Below are 23442 nucleotides of genomic sequence, written 5' to 3'. Positions count from 1 at the left end.
AGACAACAGGATCCTTGTGGCTTCAAATTATGGGTAGAAGTCGTTTTTGTAAACATTCCTTGATGTATATTTAGCTGCTCATTGAAGCAGTAGTGATGAAGAGTTTCGAAATCTTACCGCAGCTACAAATTGCTTGCCAGACCATAGCTTTCTTACCAAATTTTTCGACTTCAATCGATGTCTCGGACTGGTTTAACATTTGCCCTTCTCGCACCGTATAATATTGTGGTCCCGGCATCCCCAGGATTTGTAGTCGAGTTTCACGTAGGTTTCGTCGTCCATGATTATGCAGTTCAAATTTCCAGCAAGAATCGTATTGTACAGCTTTCGAACCCTCGGCCTGATCGATGCTTCTTGTTTCGGACTACGTTTGGTTGTTTCTAGTTCATATTTGTTCGAAGATTAAAACGTTCTTTAGCACGAAGAACATTTAACTTCGAAGTGCCCACTTTTTTGGCCACATCCCGAACTGAAACCTCCTTCTTTTGCTCGAACGCTTTCAGTATACGTTTATCCAACTGAGGGTTAGCAGGACCTATTTTTCGACCCGTTTTCGGTTTTTCCTCAGAGTTTATCCTCCTCCTCTCCGAACTTCCTGATTGCATTTCGCACGGCTTTTTCACTTACTCCTTCCATTTTTGCTATCTTTTTCAGTGACAGTCCGCGTTCTGTGCACCATTTGTACACAATTTTTCGACGTTGTTCTGCTGAAAGTCTACGCATTTCGAAACAAACTAATGAAAACGAATAAACAACTGCACAAGTGGTTAGAGATGAGTGTAAACAATAGGACGCAGCCATAAAAATTGACAGATTCTTAACCATTGCGAAATGGCAGCGGTTTTTGGTTGCGTAAACTTTAATATATAGTTGAGTTGAAATATAATTTGTTGTTAATAAGAACGTTTTTTTTATTAATGTATCCTGCTTTGATTTTCCGAATTTGCGGTCCACTAACTCTTTCTAGGCGCTGCACTGTAAAAAACTCTAAACGTTCGAAAATTACCTGTTTTATTTTATAGGTTCCCATCAATATATATATTTCATCCAATATATTTCCATATTGATACTATATAAAACAATGCTCGATTCACCTAAAGTCAGATAGTGTCTTTCCAACCTATTATAATCCAAATATGGCTTATTGGCCTTATAGGACTTATTTGGTCACATTCTTTTATCTTTTGTCAAATATCAATTTGCGCTACCTGTCAACGTTTCGGAAATTTATTTCATCATCTTCAGGGTAGAAAATCCCAAATTTGCCGAAACCAAACACAAACATGTATGAATTATAGAATATAAAGAATGTATTGAATTTCATCAGACATCTCTTGGAATCCGATCAACATTGATATGGATTGTATTTGGAAAATGAAATGTGCACAATCATTTCATTTCAAACACTTTTTCTTGAATGTGAAATAAACACTTTTTCTTGAATTCTTGATGTGAAACGTTCCTATTTAGCATCAATTGCAATATTTTCTTATGTGAATACGTGAATGGAAATGGCATTCTGTCATTTGAGTGAATGGAAATGGCATTGTGCAGCAGTTCAATACGTACTGCTAATGCACTGATGAGTGGAAGATGAAACAAAAATACGAATTGAAGATTGAAGAAGTTTTAATTTTCATTAAATTTCGTCTTCGACTCGCTAGTGTATAACCATTTGCTTTGGAGCTGGTATGCCATTTTGTGATTCAGCACTAACCACTAATCAAAAGTAAAGTTTAAACTCTACATGAAACTGGAATGGTTACGCGTCCAGTACACAAAGAACAAGTTGATCCCTAAATTGACAAGTTACAGCTATATGTCAAAACAAGATTCTATTCGGCATGTCACTAATAACGTTGCTCCTCGGTGCATGTCGTACAATAATGTTCGCAGCTAATGTTGTTTTAGCTTTATCGGCTCATGTTGAACTTCTAAGTGGCATTCCTTTCGTGACCGTCGTATCGATCGGATGGTAGTTTGCATTAGAGCAGCTGTGCGTTAATCCATTCTAATCCGTTTCAAGGTCATTTAATATCAGATCTTTTGTTCGTGAGCTTGTGCAGTAGATCAACACAGTATAAACAATAAATACCGTTAGACAGTGCCGGGTGCTATTGTGTTAAAACAATAAGAACAGTGAACCGACGTTTAGTGTGGTGCCGTGAACCGGTGCTGTGTGCATATTTATTCTCGGAGGTCGTTGTAACTAACGCTTGGCCTCAGCGGCCGAGTTGCTACGGATCATTAGCTAAGTATAATATTTTTTCCCTTCGTGTCCCTTTATCGTCTTATATTTTGACTCCCCCTATAATTTGCGCGGAACCTCAACCGCGCTATGGCAAGTCCATTAAATTCTCCCCTGCCCCCCGAAGATAAAATGGAAACAGATTTTAAATCTGCCCCAAATAGTAAGACTCACCGGGTTAAACAGTATCCCGAAGAGCCTTCACCCTCGGCCGGCCTTTATGTGGTTTATTTTCGGACCAAAGAGAAGAATAAACCGCTTAATATTTTGAAAATATCTAAAGACTTGGAGTCGAAATATACAACATTGAAATTTATTTCAAAAATTCGTCCCGATAAGCTCAGGGTCTCGTTGACCAGTCTGAAACATGCTAATGAGATCGCTCGAAACGATCACTTTACGCGGGACTACCGCGTTTATATACCAGCTCGCGAAGTCGAGATAGACGGAGTGATCACGGATCCAAGTCTGACATGCGAGGACATTCTCAAACATGGGGTCGGATGTTTTAAAGATCCCTTGCTTAAGAATGTCAAGATACTGGACTGCAAACGTTTGCATTCAGTATCGATCGCCGCGGATGGGACAAAGTCTTATCCCCACTCGGACTCGTATCGGGTGACCTTCTCCGGCTCGGCTTTGCCGAAATTCGTTCTCCTGGCTAGGGTTCGTCTACCTGTACGACTTTTCGTACCACGGGTAATGAATTGCACTAGTTGTCAACAACTAGGACACACAGCTTCCCATTGTGGAAATCGGCCCCGCTGCTCGAAGTGTGGAGAGAGTCATGCGGATGGCGTTTGCGACAGAGACATTGAAAAGTGTCTTTACTGTGGGGCGGCCCCGCATGACCTCACAGCATGTTCTGCGTATAAATTGCGTGGAGATCATTTGAAACGATCTCTCAAGCAACGATCAAACCGCTCGTTCGCAGAAATGCTGAAAATCGCCACACCACCTGAACAGAACCCCTACACCTGTTTGTCTGCGGACGATTGCGACTCTGACGATCCTCAAGAAGGTACATCTTCAACTGTCCCTCGTAGTTTTAGGAAGAGGAAAAATATATCATCTCCTAAACTCCCTAGAAAGGGTTCGAAGATATCTCTTGAAGGCCCTCCAAAAGTAGCAGCAGAAGGAAGTGTTGGTAAAAAAAACGAAAAGAAGAAGCCAAAAGCTCCTAGTTCCGGAGACTTGAAATCGGAGAAAGAATATCCAACACTTCCGGGGACACCCAAAACCCCGAAAGTCCCCAAGGAACCAGAAAACACATCAAGTGCTGGACTTGTAAAATTCAGTGACATTGTGGACTTTATATTTTCCGTCTTCAACATTTCTGACCCCCTAAAAGGTATTTTGATGACTTTCCTGCCAAAAGTTAAAATGTTTTTGATGCAGCTGACTGCAAAATGGCCCCTCCTCTCAGCAATCGTTTCCTTCGATGGCTAATTTTTCGAACGAGGTCAAGGATTCGATCACTGTTTTACAGTGGAACTGTAGAAGTATCATCCCGAAAATAGATCCTTTTAAATACTTAGTAAATAATCTGAAATGTGACGCATTTGCATTGTGCGAAACTTGGTTAACTTCTGATGTATCACTAAACTTCCACGATTTTAACATTATTCGCCTGGATCGAGATAATCCCTACGGAGGAGTACTTTTGGGGATCAAAAAGTGCTATTCCTTCTTTCGAATTAACCTCCCCTCGATATCAGGTATTGAAGTTGTCGCATGTCATGTCACAATTAAAGGCAAGGACCTTTGTATTGCTTCCATCTATATTCCCCCTAGAGCCTCAGTTGGGTACCACTGGCTCAGCAGTATCATGCAACTTCTTCCCGCACCGACGTTAGTTTTAGGAGACTTTAACTCTCACGGTACGGGATGGGGTTGTCTTCATGATGATAACAGATCAGCTATGATCCATGATATTTGCGACAACTTCAAAATGACAATCTTGAATACGGGAGAAATGACACGAATTCCAGCACCACCAGCAAGACCAAGTGCGCTGGACTTATCCCTCTGCTCGACATCGCTACGGTTGGATTGCACGTGGAAGGTAATCCCTGATCCCCACGGTAGCGATCATCTGCCTATCGTAATTTCAATCGCCAGCGGATTAAGACCATCGGAAACAATCAATGTTTTGTATGACCTCACACGAAATATTGATTGGAAATGCTACGCAATATCGATATCTGAGAAACTAGAAACAACACAAGAACTTCCTCCGGAGGAAGAGTATACGTTTATGGCTGGCTTGATTCTCGACACTGCGATTCAAGCTCAGACGAAACGTATACCCGGCGCGAATACTAACATTCGTCCTCCCAACCCGTGGTGGGACAAAGAGTGCTCATCACTGAACGCGGAAAGATCTTTAGCATTCAAAAAGTTCAGAAAATATGGAACACCTGATAATTATAGAAATTACGCAGCGCTAGATAAGCAAATGAAGAACTTAGTTAAAGCAAAGAAACTAGGTTACTGGCGACGGTTTGTTGACGGATTAACAAAAGAAACATCGATGAGCACTCTTTGGAACACAGCCCGACGAATGCGCAACCAAAACACAACGAAAGAAAGCGAGGAATATTCTAACCGCTGGATATTCGATTTCGCTAAAAAAGTATGTCCTGATTCTGTTCCGGAACAGAAGATATCCCGCGCCGCGACTTCGAATACAAACGAAACACCGTTTTCGATGGTAGAGTTCTCACTTGCGCTCTTGTCGTGTAACAATAAGGCCCCGGGGTTAGACAGAATTAAATTCAACTTGTTGAAAAAGCTTCCTGACTCTGCCAAAAGGCGCTTGCTGAATTTGTTTAACAAGTTCCTCGAGGGTAATATTGTTCCACACGACTGGAGACAAGTGAGAGTTATCGCCATTCAAAAACCTGGGAAACCAGCCTCCGATCACAATTCGTATCGGCCGATTGCTATGCTTTCCTGTATCCGGAAGTTGTTCGAAAAAATGATTCTCTTCCGTCTAGACAATTGGGTCGAGACTAATGGTTTACTTTCAGATACACAATTCGGCTTCCGCAGGGGTAAAGGAACGAACGATTGTCTTGCGTTGCTCTCAACCGAAATTCAAATGGCATTTGCTCGTAAAGAACAAATGGCATCAGTATTTCTAGATATCAAGGGGGCTTTTGATTCAGTTTCTATAAATATCCTATCTAAGAAGCTGCACCAGCATGGTCTTTCGCCGGTTTTGAATACCTTTTTACATAATCTATTGTCCGAGAAACACATGTATTTTGCACATGGTGATTTGTCGACAATACGATTCAGTTACATGGGCCCCCTTTTATACAACTTTTACGTAAACAACATTGATGAATGTATCAACACATCTTGCACGCTAAGACAACTTGCCGACGACAGCGTTGTGTCCATTATAGGACCCAAAGCTGCCGATCTCCAAGGACCATTACAAGATACCCTCGACAACTTGTCGACATGGGCTCTTCAAATGGGTATCGAGTTCTCTACGGAGAAAACTGAGCTGGTCGTATTTTCAAGAAAGCGAGAACCAGCACAACTACAGCTTCAACTAGGGGGTGGAACCATAGCTCAGGTCTTCACATTTAAATATCTCGGGGTCTGGTTCGACTCCAAAGGCACCTGGGGATGTCACATTAGATATCTGAAACAAAAATGCCAGCAGAGAATCAATTTTCTTCGCACAATAACCGGAACTTGGTGGGGTGCAAACCCAGGAGACCTGATCAGGCTGTACCAAACAACGATATTGTCCGTAATGGAATATGGATGCTTCTGCTTCCGATCTGCCGCGAACACCCATTTCATTAAACTGGAAAGAATTCAGTATCGTTGTTTGCGTATTGCCTTAGGTTGCATGCAGTCGACTCATACGATGAGTCTCGAAGTGCTCGCGGGCGTCTTACCGTTGAAAAACCGATTCTGGGATCTCTCATATCGATTGCTAATCCGATGCGATATCTTGAATCCGATGGTGATTGAAAACTTCGAAAGGCTTGTCGAACTCAATTCTCAGACCCGTTTTATGTCCTTGTATTTTGATTACATGGCTCAGAATATTAATCCTTCTTCGTTTGTTTCCAACCGTGCTCATTTCTTGGATACTACTAATTCTACTGTGTTTTTCGACACATCCATGAGAGAAGAAATTCGTGGAATTCCGGATCACGTGCGCCCTCAAGTGGCCCCAAATATTTTTTATAATAAATTTAGAACAGTCAACTGTGAAAAGATGTTTTACACTGACGGATCAAACATCAACAGGTCCACAGGCTTCGGAATCTTCAATCAGAACATCACCGCTTCGTACAAACTCAGTGATCCGGCTTCAGTCTACGTCGCAGAATTAGCTGCTATTCAGTACACCCTCGAGATCATTGAAACCTTGCCCAAAGACCATTACTTCATTGTCACGGACAGTCTAAGCTCAATAGAAGCTCTCCGGGCAATGAAGCCAGGAAAGTATCCCCCATATTTCCTGGGGAAAATACGGGAACATTTGAGTACTTTATCTGAACGGTCTTATTTAATATCGTTAGTCTGGGTCCCTTCGCATTGTTCCATTCCGGGCAATGAAAAGGCAGACTCATTGGCTAAGGTGGGCGCATTAGAAGGTGATATTTATGAAAGACCAATCTGCTTCAATGAATTTTTCAGTATCTCTCGTCAGAAAACTCTCGAAAGTTGGCAAACTTCATGGAGCAATGGCGAACTGGGACGATGGCTGCATTCCATTATCCCTAGGGTATCGACGAAACCTTGGTTCAGGGGGATGAACGTGAGTCGTGACTTCATTCGTGTGATGTCTCGGCTCATGTCAAACCATTACACCTTCAACGCGCACCTCCGGCGTATTGGAATCGTGGAGAGCGGTCTCTGCGCTTGTGGTGACGGTTATCAGGACATCGAGCATGTCGTATGGACGTGTACGGAGTATCGTGACGCCAGGTCTTTATTAAAGGACTCCCTAAGGGCCCGAGGTAGACCACCTGAAGTTCCGGTCCGAGATGTGTTGGCTAGTCGGGATATCTCTTATATGCTTCTTATATACCAGTACCTCAAACACATTAATATCCAAGTGTAATCTGTTATACCTCGCTCAGAAAGTATAATCTCCACCTACAGGTTCGACACTAACATCCGCTCGATTCTCTCGATCACCGTCCCTGTCCACCATCTTCATTGGAACTAACAAGATCTTTTTTTGTCACTAACTTTTCGTTCCCCCCTTCCATGTCTCTTCACCATCTCGATGGCAACTAATTAGATCTCTGTAGTTTTCAGACATTTTGTTTCCATACCCCCTATTTACCTCGGTTTTCACAATATTTACTTTTTTTATTTTCTCATCTCTTCGTAACATCACCATCACCGCCTACGGTCCTACGCTCCAGACGATGACCAGCATGCGGGCCACCCGCCGGGCCTTCGTAGCCTGGGGGTGTTTCCCGCGGACCCACACGAACCGAAAGGAAGCGGCCATATATAGCACCATTTGGAATTCATGCAATATTCAATTCACCGACACCTGCCGAATACCAGCTAAAAGCTTTTTTCAAAAATTCTAGACGACATAATCTAATGATACTATTCTAGTTTTAAGTTAGTCGTTAATTAAGATTAGGAAATACCCTTGGCATCTTAGAGCTTAAGCAGTGTGCCTGAAAATATATATTATACTATTGAAAAAAAAAAAAAAAAAAAAAAACTTTTAAGTGGCATAGTAGTTAAACATAAACTGCTAAACCCTGACGAGTCGAAGTTGAATAGGAAAAAAATCGAACTGCTTTTAATATCTAGAAGCAAAAACTTAGCTAACCCTTAAGTGAAACCTAATGAAGGACATGATCGACTATCCGCAGTGTACATGTACGATGCGCTATTTGACAGATTTGCCTCTGCAATCGGGATCTTCCGCATCTGCAGAAATGTTTCACGGACTAAGACTGTTCGAAGCTTTGAAGAAGTCTGTAGTTTGCAGTTCTGTATCCAATAAATGAATAAACTTCAAGTAGGCTTCTGATTTAATGCGTTAAATTGAGATGGTACACGATTGATATTTCGATATTTTTAAAACGAATGAAAATTTTTTTCACAGTGTGTGCCCGAAGTAACGTTTTTCGGTAACTCTAATTTTCTGCACGTAGAAAAGAGAACGGTCTGTCGGTCGCCGCCTAGCTCTCCCCGTACGTGACGTGTTTATGTGCTCAGTATGAAGTGTAAATGAAGAAACATTTGGCTTGTACAACCCAACCCCAGAGTGGAGAACTTTTTCCCATTTCTCTTCGTGTGTGCCATTCAGCCACTGAAGGTCCTTAAAGTGCTGACGGATAGACAAACTAGCAGGTGGTAAACTTGCTTCCGTCGGAAAAACACCGGCAACAACGACTTTGAGTATCTCAAATCGCTTGTACGTGTGTGGCTGTGGCTTACGTACGTCAGCGTTAACCCTTTCATGCTGAACTGTTTTCTTTAGACTGGAAATATTTGAAACCGTTTCCACTATCTTGAACGTATTCATAAGCTACATTAGGATTGCATTTGTACAATTTAGGGTAATTTATTTCAAATGTTTTTTTGCATTGATTATAAATCACATTGGCAGCAATGGGTGCAATCGAACGTACAGTAAGAGCACGATAGGGTTTTAATTAAATAAAATACCCTTTTCCATTTTTCATCCATATTTTAACATTCGTTTAGCCGCTTATTTTGGCCCCTTTTGCGTCGTTCCATCGTGCGACGAGCCTCGGCCTCTTGGATGGATTGGTTGCGGGCTGTCAAGTTTAAAAGCTTGACATTGACGGCTCAGAAACACAGTATTACGGTTGTGGATGGCGAAGCTAAATGGGCTTGTAAATTTTACCGTAGTTTGCGGAATAATTTAAGATTTACTCTCACGTCATGTCAGCTGCGGAGGTTCACCACGGAATTATGCCTGCTGCTGGTGTCTAAGACAAAGAACAATGAATCCGATCGATGTAGAAAATCTTTCAAGTGGAGGTAAACTTGTGTTGTCGTGAATAACAAACAGCGGAAAATATTCAACAGACACAGTCATTAAAAACGCTTATGTCTGAATACTGATTCGCAGAATGCCAATTACAAGGGGGTGTGTAGCTAGATATGTTTGCATGGTGTATGACATGATTCCCTGTACATCATTCCTGCAAACAACTCCTTCTAAAACACGATGTCTGAAACATTTTAAGCATACCAAGAATTTCTTTTAGAATTCCATAACTGCACATTTCTTCTATATAAATTTTAGGTGTAATTATTTTAATAGCTTTTTCTAGCTAACTAAGTAGTGGAAAAATACATGTATTCGTATACTTGGTACAGCTCTCGCGACTGTTGCGTCTGCGTCTTACTCCATATTTTCATGAATACGATTTACTGTACTATGGGGAGCCTTTTCCAAATATACCCTGTACAAGAATGGGTAGAACATTGTCGAAAATATCTCTTTATGCATTTAACGCAGTAACATAATTGTTTCTCCATGTCATCAGAAATATGGTCAGCAATATAAGATAAAATTTTCAGTGGTATGAGATGATCACAAATAACTCAAAATTTAAGTTCTTCTGAAATGTATGTTATGAATGAGCACTATGGTGAAATTCAATGCCCAAATAACGCCTGAATAGAACGAATCATCGCACAAAGCGTATCGTGCAAAACCGACACATAGAAATATGGAATATTGAGCGATTGAGTGCTGGGAGCCTTCAACACGTTTTGTTTGCTAGTAAAATAGACACTAACTATGAATGGTTATAAATCATGAGTATTTCCAATTGACGAATATGAGGGAGACATGTATGTTGTTTAAGACGGTCAATTTAGTCATGCAATTTATAATCAAAGTGCTCTTAAATCGATTCTCTCTCCTATAGAAAACTGTTTATTCTTTCATTCAGGGGTTAGCCAAATTTTGTGCTAGGGCACATAACCGATTTTGATATTTTTACGTTTCGTCTTTGACTCATCAGTGCATAACAGTTCAAACTGAACTGCTTTATGCAAAACTCGGCAGTTCAATTTGAACCGCTAAGCAGACGTAAAGTTTCTGCTATTTACATCGCGACTTGCTCGTTATTACTTGTTCAGGCTCAATTATAGACTGAACATGTTTAAAATTCATTGGAAAAAATGAAGATTATCGCAAGGAATTTTATTTTGAGATCGGTTGTCCAAAAAATGTTTCTCCGCTAACCGGGTGATTCTACATAGTCATGTATAATAAATGTTCATAGCATTCAGCGATAAAATTTATGTATATTCAATAGTTAAAACGATAATTTTATCCATGTAGCGTCCATCAACTTGTACATGAACACTGAATTCGTCAAATAATCGTATCAATTGTCAATATCATCAGTTGAGTTACCACATAATTTTGCTGAGTAGGGTAACAGAGGTATTTTGGCCCACTTTAGGATTTATTTTATTTTGGCTCACTTTGTGAAAATATCCACCAAATGTAATACCTTTTCAAAACTCTTCCACAATAGGTAATTTAATGTGATTAGTTTCAAATCGATGCAACATGGATTACTTAACATCGAATAAATCCATAAAGTTTGTTAGGTGAACCAAAATATATGAAGTGGCCAAAATATATGAAGTGATCAAAATACCTCTTTTACCCTACTCCGTCTACAATTAGGAAATAAGTTAGCTTCTGAGAATCAATATTAGACAAAATTATATGGAAAATGTGCAATACATCCGTAATAGCGAAGAAAATGTGTGGAGTGAATATACCAATTTTCGTCTTTTCCAATGCATTAAACAGGGTCAGTAGATCTCACAACTAACAATTTTAAGCTACCATATTTTCTCTTTATTATATTGATTTCTGGGGCAGGACAAAATCCACTGGAGATAACTTATCGTCAATCTATTACTATCCAGTATGCATGAAACCTCCTCATCTTTTGTACCAACAGATTACAGAATATCCAAATGATGCATTTCATGTTATTAACTATCATAACTCATCTCTTTTGCCCTCAGCATCTTAGAACTAAGATAGTGTACCTTATCAAATATATCGTTGAAAAAAAAAGTCATCTCTTCCAGATATGATATTTACGATTTGCATTTAGTAATTGGTCAAGTAACCCAAAGTTCAAATAGAGGGAATGATTGATTTTAAGCTACTTTCAAAGTAAATGAATAGTATCCTAAGCCGCTCGTTTTCTGGTAATAATGCACATTTGAAAACTCACCCAACGCAACTGAACGAACTTTAGCTCAGTGCAGCAATAAAAATAGCTTGTTCTGTACCTTCAAGTTATCAAAAGTTTCTCGTCTATTTTGAAGGAGCAAGAAAATAAAAATATTTTCATATACTGTGAAACTTTTGATTGCTTGGAAGAACTCCGTTATAATTTCAATTTGATCTTTATCTTACTAATTCGAAAATACAAAAAGAAGGAACATAAAATCCCAAATCAATTTATTACGTTAATCACCCTTTGGCATTGTCCAGCAGAATCAAATGACATTACATGGTATTACATGGCTCACATTGCATCTAGTACTACTTACTGGTAAACGAAATCAGAACTTACGCTCCTGCTTACGGTATGGCTTGAATAGTATATCGACATAGCTAGAACAGTGCTAAGCATTCCGTCATTAATTCATTTAGCAAGCAATGTTTTTTTAAAAACCAATTGAGCACGTGGTTCGAAATGAAGAATCACGGAGATCAAGTATGCCTTTGAAATCTCCACACAAAACAGCTCGTTGCGCGCCAGACAATTTTTTCAACGATCTAGTATTCTTTCCTTCGGCGGCCAAGCACTGATGCAACTAGTTGCGCGCCAAGCATCAATTGTAGATCTAGCAATCATTGGCTACTTTTTCAGTGGAAAATTCCTTTGTCCTTACAAAACAACTTTATGGATTTTTCCCACTTTTTCGGCAAGTTTTTCTAGTTTTTTTTATGTACGAGCATGTCAGTTTTATTCGTATTCAGATCATCCAGTTATGTCTCTGAAATTATTCACCTGTCTTTTTTTTTGCTTCACTGTTTCATACTCTAAACGGAAAAAATTATTCAATAACTTTTAAAGAATTAACGCGATATTGATCATGTCGTTTAGACATGCGTGGAGTATTGTGATGTCAGGTCTCAACTAATAAATTCTTTGCGTACCCAAGGTAGACTATCCAATATCTCAGTTCGAGACATTTTTGCTTGTCGTGACCTTCCATACATGAAAATTATTTATCATTTCATGAAGACAATTAGAGTTTCAATTTAATTTTTATTTTATGTTAGACTTCTTTCTCTTCCATGAGTTCAACCAATAGCCAGCTATCGTATATTAAATGAAAGTGATGAACTGATACAAACAAACCTGAAATAGTTATAAGATCACACAGAAAAAAATTATGAATTTCACAGGTGATATAATTCTACATAGCTACTTAAGTAGCTACTTTAGTTGTCAAATGATACAATACTCCATTCGTACAGAATTTTACAGGCTCCGAGTGTAATCTGCACTCGGTTACCAGGTGCCACTGTATGGGTTTATGGGTTTAAATGCATCAATTACTCGTCAAACAGATATGTGCTTCTGTGGCTCAGTCGATTAACTGGAGTGCTTTGTGGTCTAATGTTTCTCAGTTCAAGTCGCGCTGTTGCTATCGATCTTTTGTTTTTTATTTCATTAGCTTTCAAGCATTTTAATTTTCAAATCACACAATTGTACATATTCATGAATATGAATTTGTGTAAAATACGACGCTCCATTTATGTGCATCTTATAAGCTGTGAAATCTCAACATTTGTTCGAACTGTGCATGTATAAAATAAATGTTTATTTATAATGTTATTTATAATAACAAGCCGCTTGATTAACCAAATTTAACGATTAACGATTGAATACCGACATACTAATATGATATTTGAAATGTATTTGGCTTACAGTACTATGTATTGTGGATGCTACGGCAAAGAAAAACTTATGTTTATTGCCTTATGAAATAATCGTATTTATGAAAATCTGTTTTTAAAGAATTAGGAAGAAAAACAAAATCCCTGTATTATAATCCTTTTTGTGAAAATATCGAAAAAACCTGTTTCAGTATTGATGATTGCCGAAAATTTGACAGCTTCTGTATTGCTATCTATATTGTATACAACATTTTCTATCCGGTAGAAGATGCTACAAGAACACGAGTCTCTCAATCAGAGATGCCATTTATACAGACTTATTTGTATTATACATTTATAGCGATTTTTTTTTAAAAAGGAAAGAATAAAATAATTTTGTTCGTTTGAACTCTCTTTGGTAGTAATGACGACAGTTTTGTAACCAATCGACGAATCACAAATTGATCTAAAAATCTTTAAATGGTGTTGATAGTTTAAGTTGAGCGCTGAAATTGAAATTATGTTTTGTTGATTCCGATTGGTGATTAAAATTTGAAAGCATTTAATGTCGCCGTTGTAGAATGATATGAACATTGAGCACTCATTCAATTTCTCATTTTAAAACCATCAATTTTTAGAATATCATTATCTCAACAAATTTTCATTACAAATATTTCGATCTTATAGTGGATACAGATAAATACAGATTTTTTATTCTGGGTAATACTGATTTTCTATGAAAATATCTGACATCTCTGCTCGCAATGCATGAACCGCGAGAGAATTTTTTCACATTTCTTCGCTCCACTCCATACTCTGAGTATTTCACGGCCCTTAAAAAAATGTACAGTCTGATAATGATCGTTGCTGTGTGGAATTTCCCAAGAGAGAATCGCAAGTTGACAATTATCGCAGAAAATCGAATCGATGATTCGACTTGATGATTCTCATACTAGGTTGCAATATTTCAAAACCCTTGTGTGGAGCATTCCCAGACATTTTCATAGACATAACTTATACAAAGGTTATATGCACATAGTTAGAATAAGCGGCAATAGTAAAATGATTCTATCGTAATTACCAAATGTCCGTATAGAATCGGATCGCGAAACGAGAATAAGCGACCGTTTGTTGCTTCAGAGAGGATCCCCACAGCAGCGTGCTAACCTTTGATTCCCAGAAATGTCATCGAGAGAAAATCGCTCTCGCACTGGTGTCTATTCTATGTTAAATGAGCCATTCCGGGTTTTTGTTGTTGCGATGATATCCGTCTCTATTTGATGGCACTGATTCAATCGTGTGAAGTGTTACTGATGAGCGTTCTTTGATACGATAAAAGCCATCCTTGACCTGTTTCAATCTACCTAGTGGTATAATGATACCTTTCTCATATCAATCATACTATCATGTATAATACTGTGGTATTTCTCAAAATAATTTTCTTCGATTTTTGAAATAATAACCGAAATCGATTTTTTTGATCGTCTACTGATGAAAACTATCAATTGAGAAAGATTTGAGGTCGATTTAGAATTTTTTTACGGTTTTTCGCCCTTGAACTTAAATTTATGAAAATCGGTTCAGCCATCTACGAGAAAAGTTAGTGCAAAAAAACGTCACATACACACATACGCCTATACACACACACACACACACACACACACACACACACACACACACACACACACACACACACACACACACACACACACACACAACATTTTGCGTATTCGACGAACTGACTCGAATGGTATATGACACTCGGCTCACCAGGTCTCGGTTCAAAAGTCGGTTTTCGCAGTGATTGCATAACCTTTCTATATGAGAAAGGCAAAAATAATATTTAAATATCGAATTCTCACAATGTTTCGCAGATTTTTAAATTTTTCATACTGATAGTAAAACCAGCATACTATGTTAATTTGATTACATCCTTTTGACGTGAATACGTTTTACTTTACTATGGGGCAAAAAAGTTACGTAGTGTAGTTTTTTCCGTTTTTGTTTTCGTGAAGCTGTTGGGTATTGCAGCTCCACAATAAACATGTTTTGAAAAACAGATATTTTTGCGTATGAACCGGAACCATATTGCCGAGCGTAGTCATGCTAAAAAATGACAATTCATTTAGCAGAGCAAGCTTTTTCAATGTATTGCACAGCAAAAACATAATTGAAATAAACACATTCATTACTCTTCGAATACTCGCGCCCCCTTTCTCGAATGCCGTCGTGGAAAACCTTAGCACTGTAGTATCTACACTTGTATGCAAATGCATCCGTCCGAGCTCGAGACCAATCTTGCTTTACCCAGACATCATCAATAAACCAGAACACAATGAACATCCTAACATAATTTCACTCTGCCTACATCTACTTCAGATATGAACAGTAATAAAATAAATAACCCAGGCATTTTCAAATCACTTACAATTTATCCTCTCCATTTCTTCCAGGCTGGCGCTATCTCTCGGTCGCGATGATGTTCGTCACAACGGCGATGCTTTGCAAGGAACAGGGCATCACCATAACCGGTGTCTGTGCGATCTATGAAATATTCGTCGCCCAAAAGGTAAGTCTTCGCGCGATGACTAGGGGGTTGGATATTTAGGCGTTGAGCGCCAACTCTTTAATTTTTTTTAGTTGACTGAGATTTCGGTCATGTAAAGAAACGTTTTTTTATTTTCTTCTTTTGTTTATTTCTGCTCTGTGCGCCTGTGCAACATCGTAAATCCCGCGACGGTGGGTTTGGGGACGCGGTACCGCGCTGTCCGACAAATTACATGTCACGGTCAGCACAAAGCAACAAACAAGCAAACCGAAATTGAACGATTTATCTTAATCACTTGTCCGCTCTAGGGAATCGGTGCCGACGGCACAGCAGTAAAAATAACAACACCAACAACAATAGCCCATCTTCCGAAACCCCAGCCCTGCACAGAGTAAACCAGGACCTCCAAAGTGGCGTTTTTTTTGTCATCATATTCATTCAGGAATATGCAGAGTTTCATACGTCTCTTGGCACAAAATGAAACGACCGCGGCAAAATGCTAAGCTCAATCCCAATTCGAATACTTGCCGTCGGAAATTGTCTCCAGGCTGGCGAAAAAATACTACCGCCGAGAGGAACTCGGGTCAGCCCAAGTCTGCTGTTGGTATTGTGACTACAGATTACCAACAAACAAAAAAATCATCCAACACCATTTTCTGTCCATTCCGGTTCCGTTTTCGTAGCCTCTAATTCCCGGTCTAAATTACCACACCATCTTTGCTTGTGTTTTCATTTACGTTTTTACGAAAATCCGTCAAGTGCCGCTGGGGTTTGCGCCGTAGAGAAAAAGAGAGAAACAAAAAAGGTACATTTTTATTTGAATGTTTCAACCACACTCCACTTCGGTTCGGTTTTCTTTTCGCTAGCAGCACCACACAGAACAGGCTGTAGTAGTGATCGCTCCTGGAGGAATTTTAATCACAACCTAAGTGTGGCTTTGCGCCTCGCTTTTCTCGACTGTATACCTTCCTAGCCGTGGCCAGCTCTTGGCAGTTGGCCTGGCTGTGGTTTTGCCTACGGTCTACTCACTTTTGCCGAGCCGGGAGTTTTTTAATCGGGATCAAAGTATTTCAAACCTAGAAGCATCGGATTTGGTTTGGATTCGGGTTTGTTTTATGTAGTGAAATTGTTCGACGTTTAAACGCGTGCAATTCCAACGTAAAATGAAAAAAAAACAAATCATGCAGGAGCAATAACAACGTCTTGAGTTTAAAATTAAACATGCGAATTTGCAGATTTCTTGCATTCTTTCCTCTACTTTCTTTAATACATAATTTTGCTCTATGGTTTTTCATGCGTAGTGTTAACATTATTTAAAGCAGTTTCAAAACGTGTTAGAAAACGCAAAACACACAAATAGCGGATATCATTACCTCCAATTCCAACAGTGCTGGTCATTTAAGCCACATATTCGCCCCCGGACCAAAGGACGAGTTCTTATTGTCGAAACGGTCGCACTTGTCATGCAATCGTTCTGTGTGCCTGCGATTCACTGTGAGGTCTGTTCTAATTAGGTGACGAAATGCAATACTAAGACTCATCACTACCAACAAATTAACAACCATGCGTTTCCATAATCAGTAGTAAAGTGGGGACGCAACGTTGTTTATTAGTTAGTTCATGAATATTCGTATATTTTTCATTACGCCATGCAAAGCATCCAAGTCGGTACTTTAGAATGTAATGATCTGACCTCGTAAGCCAATAGTCATACGTTCGATACACGATTTTAAAGGATTCATAGTGTCCAATGGTGGCAAAAACTTGCTCATAAGATTCGGTTTTTTCTATTCATCAATTCACCTCATGATTTACGATGCAATCCGTAAAATGATGGTAAAGATAAAATTCATCGCTGATCTAAACTAGAGCTGCTAAATGTCACTATCAACGAGCAACTTTGCACGACGAAGATAGGAAAGTTTATGTCACTGGACTGCTGCCAGTCGGGCTCTACCAATCATCATATATTGAGTGTCTGAGAGCCGATCTGTCATAAATTCTCTTGATATTTCACTCACCAGGACGCTCATTGATTGCCGATGCGATTGATATTATCTTCATTTCTCCTGTCACCGCTTGATTACGATGTGACTAAACATTAAATTAAATTCATGTACACCAATAAACTCTGGAATCCGATGACTTTTTACAAAGAACAATGAACTTTATAAATTTATGTTTGTGTTAGTACTCTCATGGATTTTTTTTACTTCAACAGGGAATAGGAGAATGAGAGAGAGAGAGAACAAAATGCGTCACCTGTCTTTGACTGAGTATACTTCTACTTGGTCATTGAACTATCGAGTATCTCATTTGACAGACAGTTTGACCGTACCGATTAGAGTTGACGATGATTTTAGTCAGTCTGTCAAGGTCATTTGACATGACTGACAATTTGCAACTCTGATATAAACAAACACACTCACCTTTACAGAGCACCGCTGACATCAAATTATGATGGTATTGATGGTTCTCAGTTTTGATTTCATAGCATTTAACTCTCATTCCTAGTTTTAAAAAGTGAGTACTGAGTTTGGCATCACCGTACCGAGCTACATCGGTGAGTGTAAGAAGTGTATCGAAAATAAGCTATCCACATACATTTGTGTTGTACGCATGTATTTGTGATGGTTTTTTATGCTCAGATCGCAGCATGTTGTGCGTTTTACCTTTTTTTATATATATAAAAAATAGGTATAGAATTCGCTCAAACTTTCGAAAATTTTTCCGAGGCCCGGAGGGCCGAATGACATATACCAATCGATTCAGCTCGACGAACTGAGCAAATGTCTGTGTGTGTGTGTGTGTGTGTGTGTGTGTGTGTGTGTGTGTGTGTGTGTGTGTGTGTGTGTGTGTGTGTGTGTGTGTGTATGTGTGTGTGTCTGTATGTGTGTTGTCAACTAAGAGGTCGAGATCTCAGAGATGGCTGGACCGATTTTGATCAAACTAGTCGCAAATGAAAGGTCTCCCCGTCACCCAAAACGCTATTGAATGGTTTTGAGATCAGAGGTTTACTTTTTGAGTTATTCGAGGTTTTATGTCAAAATTTTCAGTTTTTTGACAGTATCTGTCACAATTGACCTTGAAAACAGAATATATTTTCAGACTTAGATTCCGCACGATAATACCTATTCAACAAGCCATAGATTGTTAAAATCCGTCCATTTTTAACGGAGATATCGAAATTTTTGTGTAAACGACTTTTCCCCCTATTCCAGCAGTAGGAGTTTTGAGCGCTGTATGACAAAGCAATGCTTGGGAGCAACGGAAAACACGATTATTTATTCTGTTACATTCAATTGTTTCTAAGTACCAAAAAGACTGTGTACAGCATCCTTTTTCATGACAATTTGCCTCGGACCGATTTTAGCACGGCTCGTTTTTGGCAACATAATCGTTCGAATATGACATATATAAACCAGATGATGGCAGATTTTTTTTTAATTATATTGTTTTGAACTACTTACAGCAATAAATGCTGGAAGAACATAACATCCATATACCATTCGAATCAGTTCGTCGAGATCAGCAAATGCGTGTGTGACAAATAATTTCACTCAATTTTCCCTGAAAATTTCTTTTCTACAAATTCATATTCATACGAAAAGTCGTATGCTCCCAAACAAAGTTCCTGAATTAGGTTTGGTTCCGACCTCTGGTTCCGGAACTACAGGATGATATATGAAACGAAATCAAAATTGTGTAACTCATTCTTCTCGTAGATGGCTGAACCGATCTAAGATTCAAATGAAAAGTTGCAAGATTCTATAAAACATCTTGCTCTTCAGTCAGATCCAACTTCCGGTTTTGGAGATACAGGGTGATTGGTATGAAAATGTCTATTCCACATAAATTAATCAGGTTTATCGGGTTAGCAGATTTGGATAGTCGATAAAAAATATTAACTTTTTTCAGTTTTAGTGGTATTCAGTTGTCGATTCAGAAGGCACCGAAAAATTTAATTCGTGTTATGATTTCTCAAAGATGTCTTCACTGATTTTCAAATATTTTGAAACAAATGTAAACTATACAGCTATTCAGGTGAATTTATCTGACTTCAACCATACCGATTTTAGAATTCCGGTTCCAGTATAAAATCGTTTCTCAAAGCTCAATCGTTTTCTCAAAAAAAGCCTAATCAAATTTCAGAAACAAAAATTCAAATTAAAATAAACTTATATACAAAATAATTAGTTTCATACATACATACAAAAATTAATTAATTTTATCCAATTATGCTTCGAAGTTGGACTCAAAACTGTTGTAATTTATTCGTCATATGGCCATACGAATCGGTTTGGGTTATGCTGGTTCCTGGATACCGGCTCTGGAAGTACCTTAAATTACCGTAAACTCTAAAGTGGAACTTACATATCATGGCATGTTTAATCGATTATCACACTTCTAGATTTAAATTCGATCCTATTTGCAGTTTCGACACTACAGAGTAATGAGTGATTAAAATCTCAAATTGTCGCTTAAAACGACGGTCATTAAAATAATGTCATGAAAACTTAAACACCGAAGAATATTCATGCAAAAAACACATGCGGATTGATAAAAAAAAGGTATCATCTCACTGCTAGGTGGATTAATCACGTTTTTCTATCAGCTTTCGATTCTTTACTTGTTTGTGCGGTTAAAATTCTGCGTTTTCAAAATGTCGCGTATTGAAAATGAAGTGGAAATTAATGTTCTATACACATGGCTAATTGAGAAGGGTATTACTATGCGAAAATTGGAGAAGCGGTTAGGAATTCATCATGCCAGTGGTAAAAACATAATTATGTAAAAAGTTTGGGAAACATTATTCTTAGGATGAGCTACCAGGAAGAGGCACAAAACCCGGTTTTTCCAACCCGAAACTGGACCAGAAAGTTGTATCTCTAATCATGAAGAAAAAATCAATGTCAATACGTGATTTTACCAAAACAGCAGGAACGAGTGTCGGAATGGTCCAGCGTATCAAGAGGCGAAATCACCTGAAGACCTACAAGAAGCAGAAAATCTCGGAACAAAGTGTAAAACAGAAGAAGCAAGCAGCAACAAGAACCCGGGAATTGTATTCGCGTCTTTTGCAGGGTCCAGATGCATGCGTTTTGATGGACGATGAGACTTATGTAAAGGAGGACTTAAAAACCCTTCCAGGTCCACAATACTTTACTGTCGTCGTTGGGGAGGATGTGAGCGATGCGGACAGGTCGATTCAAGTGGAGAAATTCGGTCGAAAGGTACTGGTATGGCAAACAATATGTTCCTGTGGTTGGAAATCAACCATTTTTTTACACTACCGGAACTATAAATGCAGAAATCTATCGATCTGAGTGTTTCCAGAAGTGATTGCTACCCTTTATATAAGAAGCATAGTACACCTCCACTGTTTTGGCTGGATTTGGCGTCGGCTCAATCCACCAAATTGGCCTCAGCTTCGACCCATCGAACGTTACTGGGCAATCGTGAAGAGGGTCTTCAAGAAGACTGGTTAGGTAGCTGGGAACATGCAGGAGTTCAAAAAAAATTTGGCTCAAGCGTCCAAAAATGCGATGCAACACTTGTCCGGAACTTGATGAAGAGCGTTCGATCAAAAGTTCGAAAACTCGTGAAGAAATGACTTAAATTTCATCCGGTTGTCTTTATACTCAAGTTTAACCTCGTACAATAAAGGATCAATTTTTAGTTTGAATAAAATATCGTTTTTTATCATAATTTGAAAGAAAAATTTGTAGATAGCTTATTTTTGATACACTCCTTATGCTTAAACCACAGAGCTGCCAACACAACCCAGATTTTCGGTTTTGTTTTTGCTGGTACTCAAAACGAACGCAAGCATTAATGTACGAAAACAAATGTCGAACCGTAGCGTGATGTATACCATAAACGATTAAATTTCATGTCTCGAGCTAAACACAATTGGCTACTGAACCGAATGCGTTTTCCAGCATACGAGAACATGTCTTGAGAATTGAATTGAAATGGCATCGATTCGAACGTTGGCCGCCCATGGCAACTCTGGTGGAAGGGGAATACAAGCGAGACAGTGTCATAAAAATCTGATTCAATGTGTTGATGTACAAACACATCAAATCACAACTCACAAATCGTCTCTCAGTGGGTTCTAATATTTGATGTGCACTCAGCGCTCATCTGCTGATTGCTTGACACTACGATGTTGAGACGATGTTTTCTCCACACAAATGGTTACCAAGTTACTAAACTCGTACAGCGACGCTTTTGAAACCGATTTGCAGATGAGCTGAACTCGGTGATGATGAAGTACTGAGTTGATTATTGCCAGCCCTGATAGTGTTAGTACAATCATTACTAGCACAAAAAAACTATCATCATTGTTGACATCAAGCGGTTAAGGCTTTCGGTGAACGAAACCGAAATGTTGCCTTAAAATAAATACATCTCGATCTAAAGCAAGTGAATTCACTTCAACTGAACAAATCGAATAGTGTCATATACATTCAACTCTTAAAGAAATTGTATTCGTTGAGGAAATCACCTGTACGCACTATGTAATGCAGTGGTTTCCAAACTTTTATGATCGAATTTATAGATTATTATTCTTTCTTCTGTCCACCAAAATGAACATCCTACGTCAATCGATTGAACAGTTTTGCAGTTAACTTAAGTTCAAAATGTAAATGGCGTGTAATATCACAGATATAACGGCAGGACGAGAATATGAATAAAATCGACATGTTTCCTTCTTACTTACCTAACAGCTATAGGCCTGGGTGTCCTTTGCGGTTGGTAAACTACTGGACAATGCTCAATTCAGGCCCCAATGTGGTTCTTAGCCTCTTGTCCAGTAACTCCTATCCCTACCTTCCCGCGGTGCCGGCTGGGGTACGAGCAACCATAGGAAAGATCAGGTAACCAACCCCGGTGGGACCTTGGTCGTATGCTGACAGGGAAGGGGGGCTTGCCTTCTCTTTACAGAGATCCTACTCGAGCGTCTGTTCCCCATGTTGGGGCGGCTCGAAACAGCGTCTGTTCTCCATGTTAGGAGCGGCTGATTGCCGTCCTTGTGTCAGTGTGGGACTCTAAACAGTGCTGACACGATGGCCCTCCGGCGAGACAGGAAGTTGGTGCAGGCCGAACAAGCCGCCCGGAAAACATATGTTACGAACGATCAAGAAGGAAATCCGACTCGGAATAATCGGCAAAGACCTACGCAACGAACAAAGGACTACGATTGGAAGCTTGGCACATGGAACTGCAAATCGCTTGGCTTCCCAGGATACGACCGAATGCTGCATGATGAGCTTCAAATCCGCGACTTCGATGTCGTAGCACTGCAGGAACTTTGTTGGACGGGACATGTTTCCTTCACTCATTCGTTTATCGATAATTAATCGATTGATTGATTGATTGTGTGAATTATGCTACTATTACTGCCTCTCTCCCACAGTTAAATGACGTGGAACAAATGATAATTGAAAAAAATATTAAGTTTTTGTTTTTATATAATTTTACATACTCTGAGGAGGAAAATTTCGGACAGTTCTTTGGGAATATTTTAATGGTTGTGAAGAGAGCCAATTTATCCGATGTTTGCAAACTACTGAGTACTTTTAGAAACCATTATTTTTTATCTCCACCAGAACCAAATTTCTGAAACTCAAGAGGTAAATTCGGAACCAGATCCATAATTCAATTCATTAATTAGGCTCTAGAATTCCGGAACTGAAGTCATTTTCTGAACTCAGGTTCCGCAGG

At 39.1% G+C, this 23442-nt stretch overlaps 1 protein-coding gene across 2 annotated transcripts in view; it reads left to right on the top strand.

The window, feature by feature from the left end:
* The window catches only part of LOC131434462 (protein O-mannosyl-transferase Tmtc3-like), a 696449-nt gene that overhangs the window by 421679 nt on the left and 251328 nt on the right, over positions 1-23442 (top strand). For both annotated transcript variants that reach the window (XM_058601183.1, XM_058601184.1), the window contains exon 6: positions 15617-15732. In XM_058601183.1, the coding sequence (XP_058457166.1) occupies positions 15617-15732 (116 nt within the window). The remainder of the gene's footprint in view (positions 1-15616; positions 15733-23442) is intronic.

Source organism: Malaya genurostris, chromosome 3 (assembly GCF_030247185.1).
Source record: "Malaya genurostris strain Urasoe2022 chromosome 3, Malgen_1.1, whole genome shotgun sequence".
Classification (NCBI taxonomy): Eukaryota; Metazoa; Arthropoda; class Insecta; order Diptera; family Culicidae; genus Malaya; species Malaya genurostris.
This window is presented reverse-complemented; position numbering and strand designations above follow the sequence as displayed.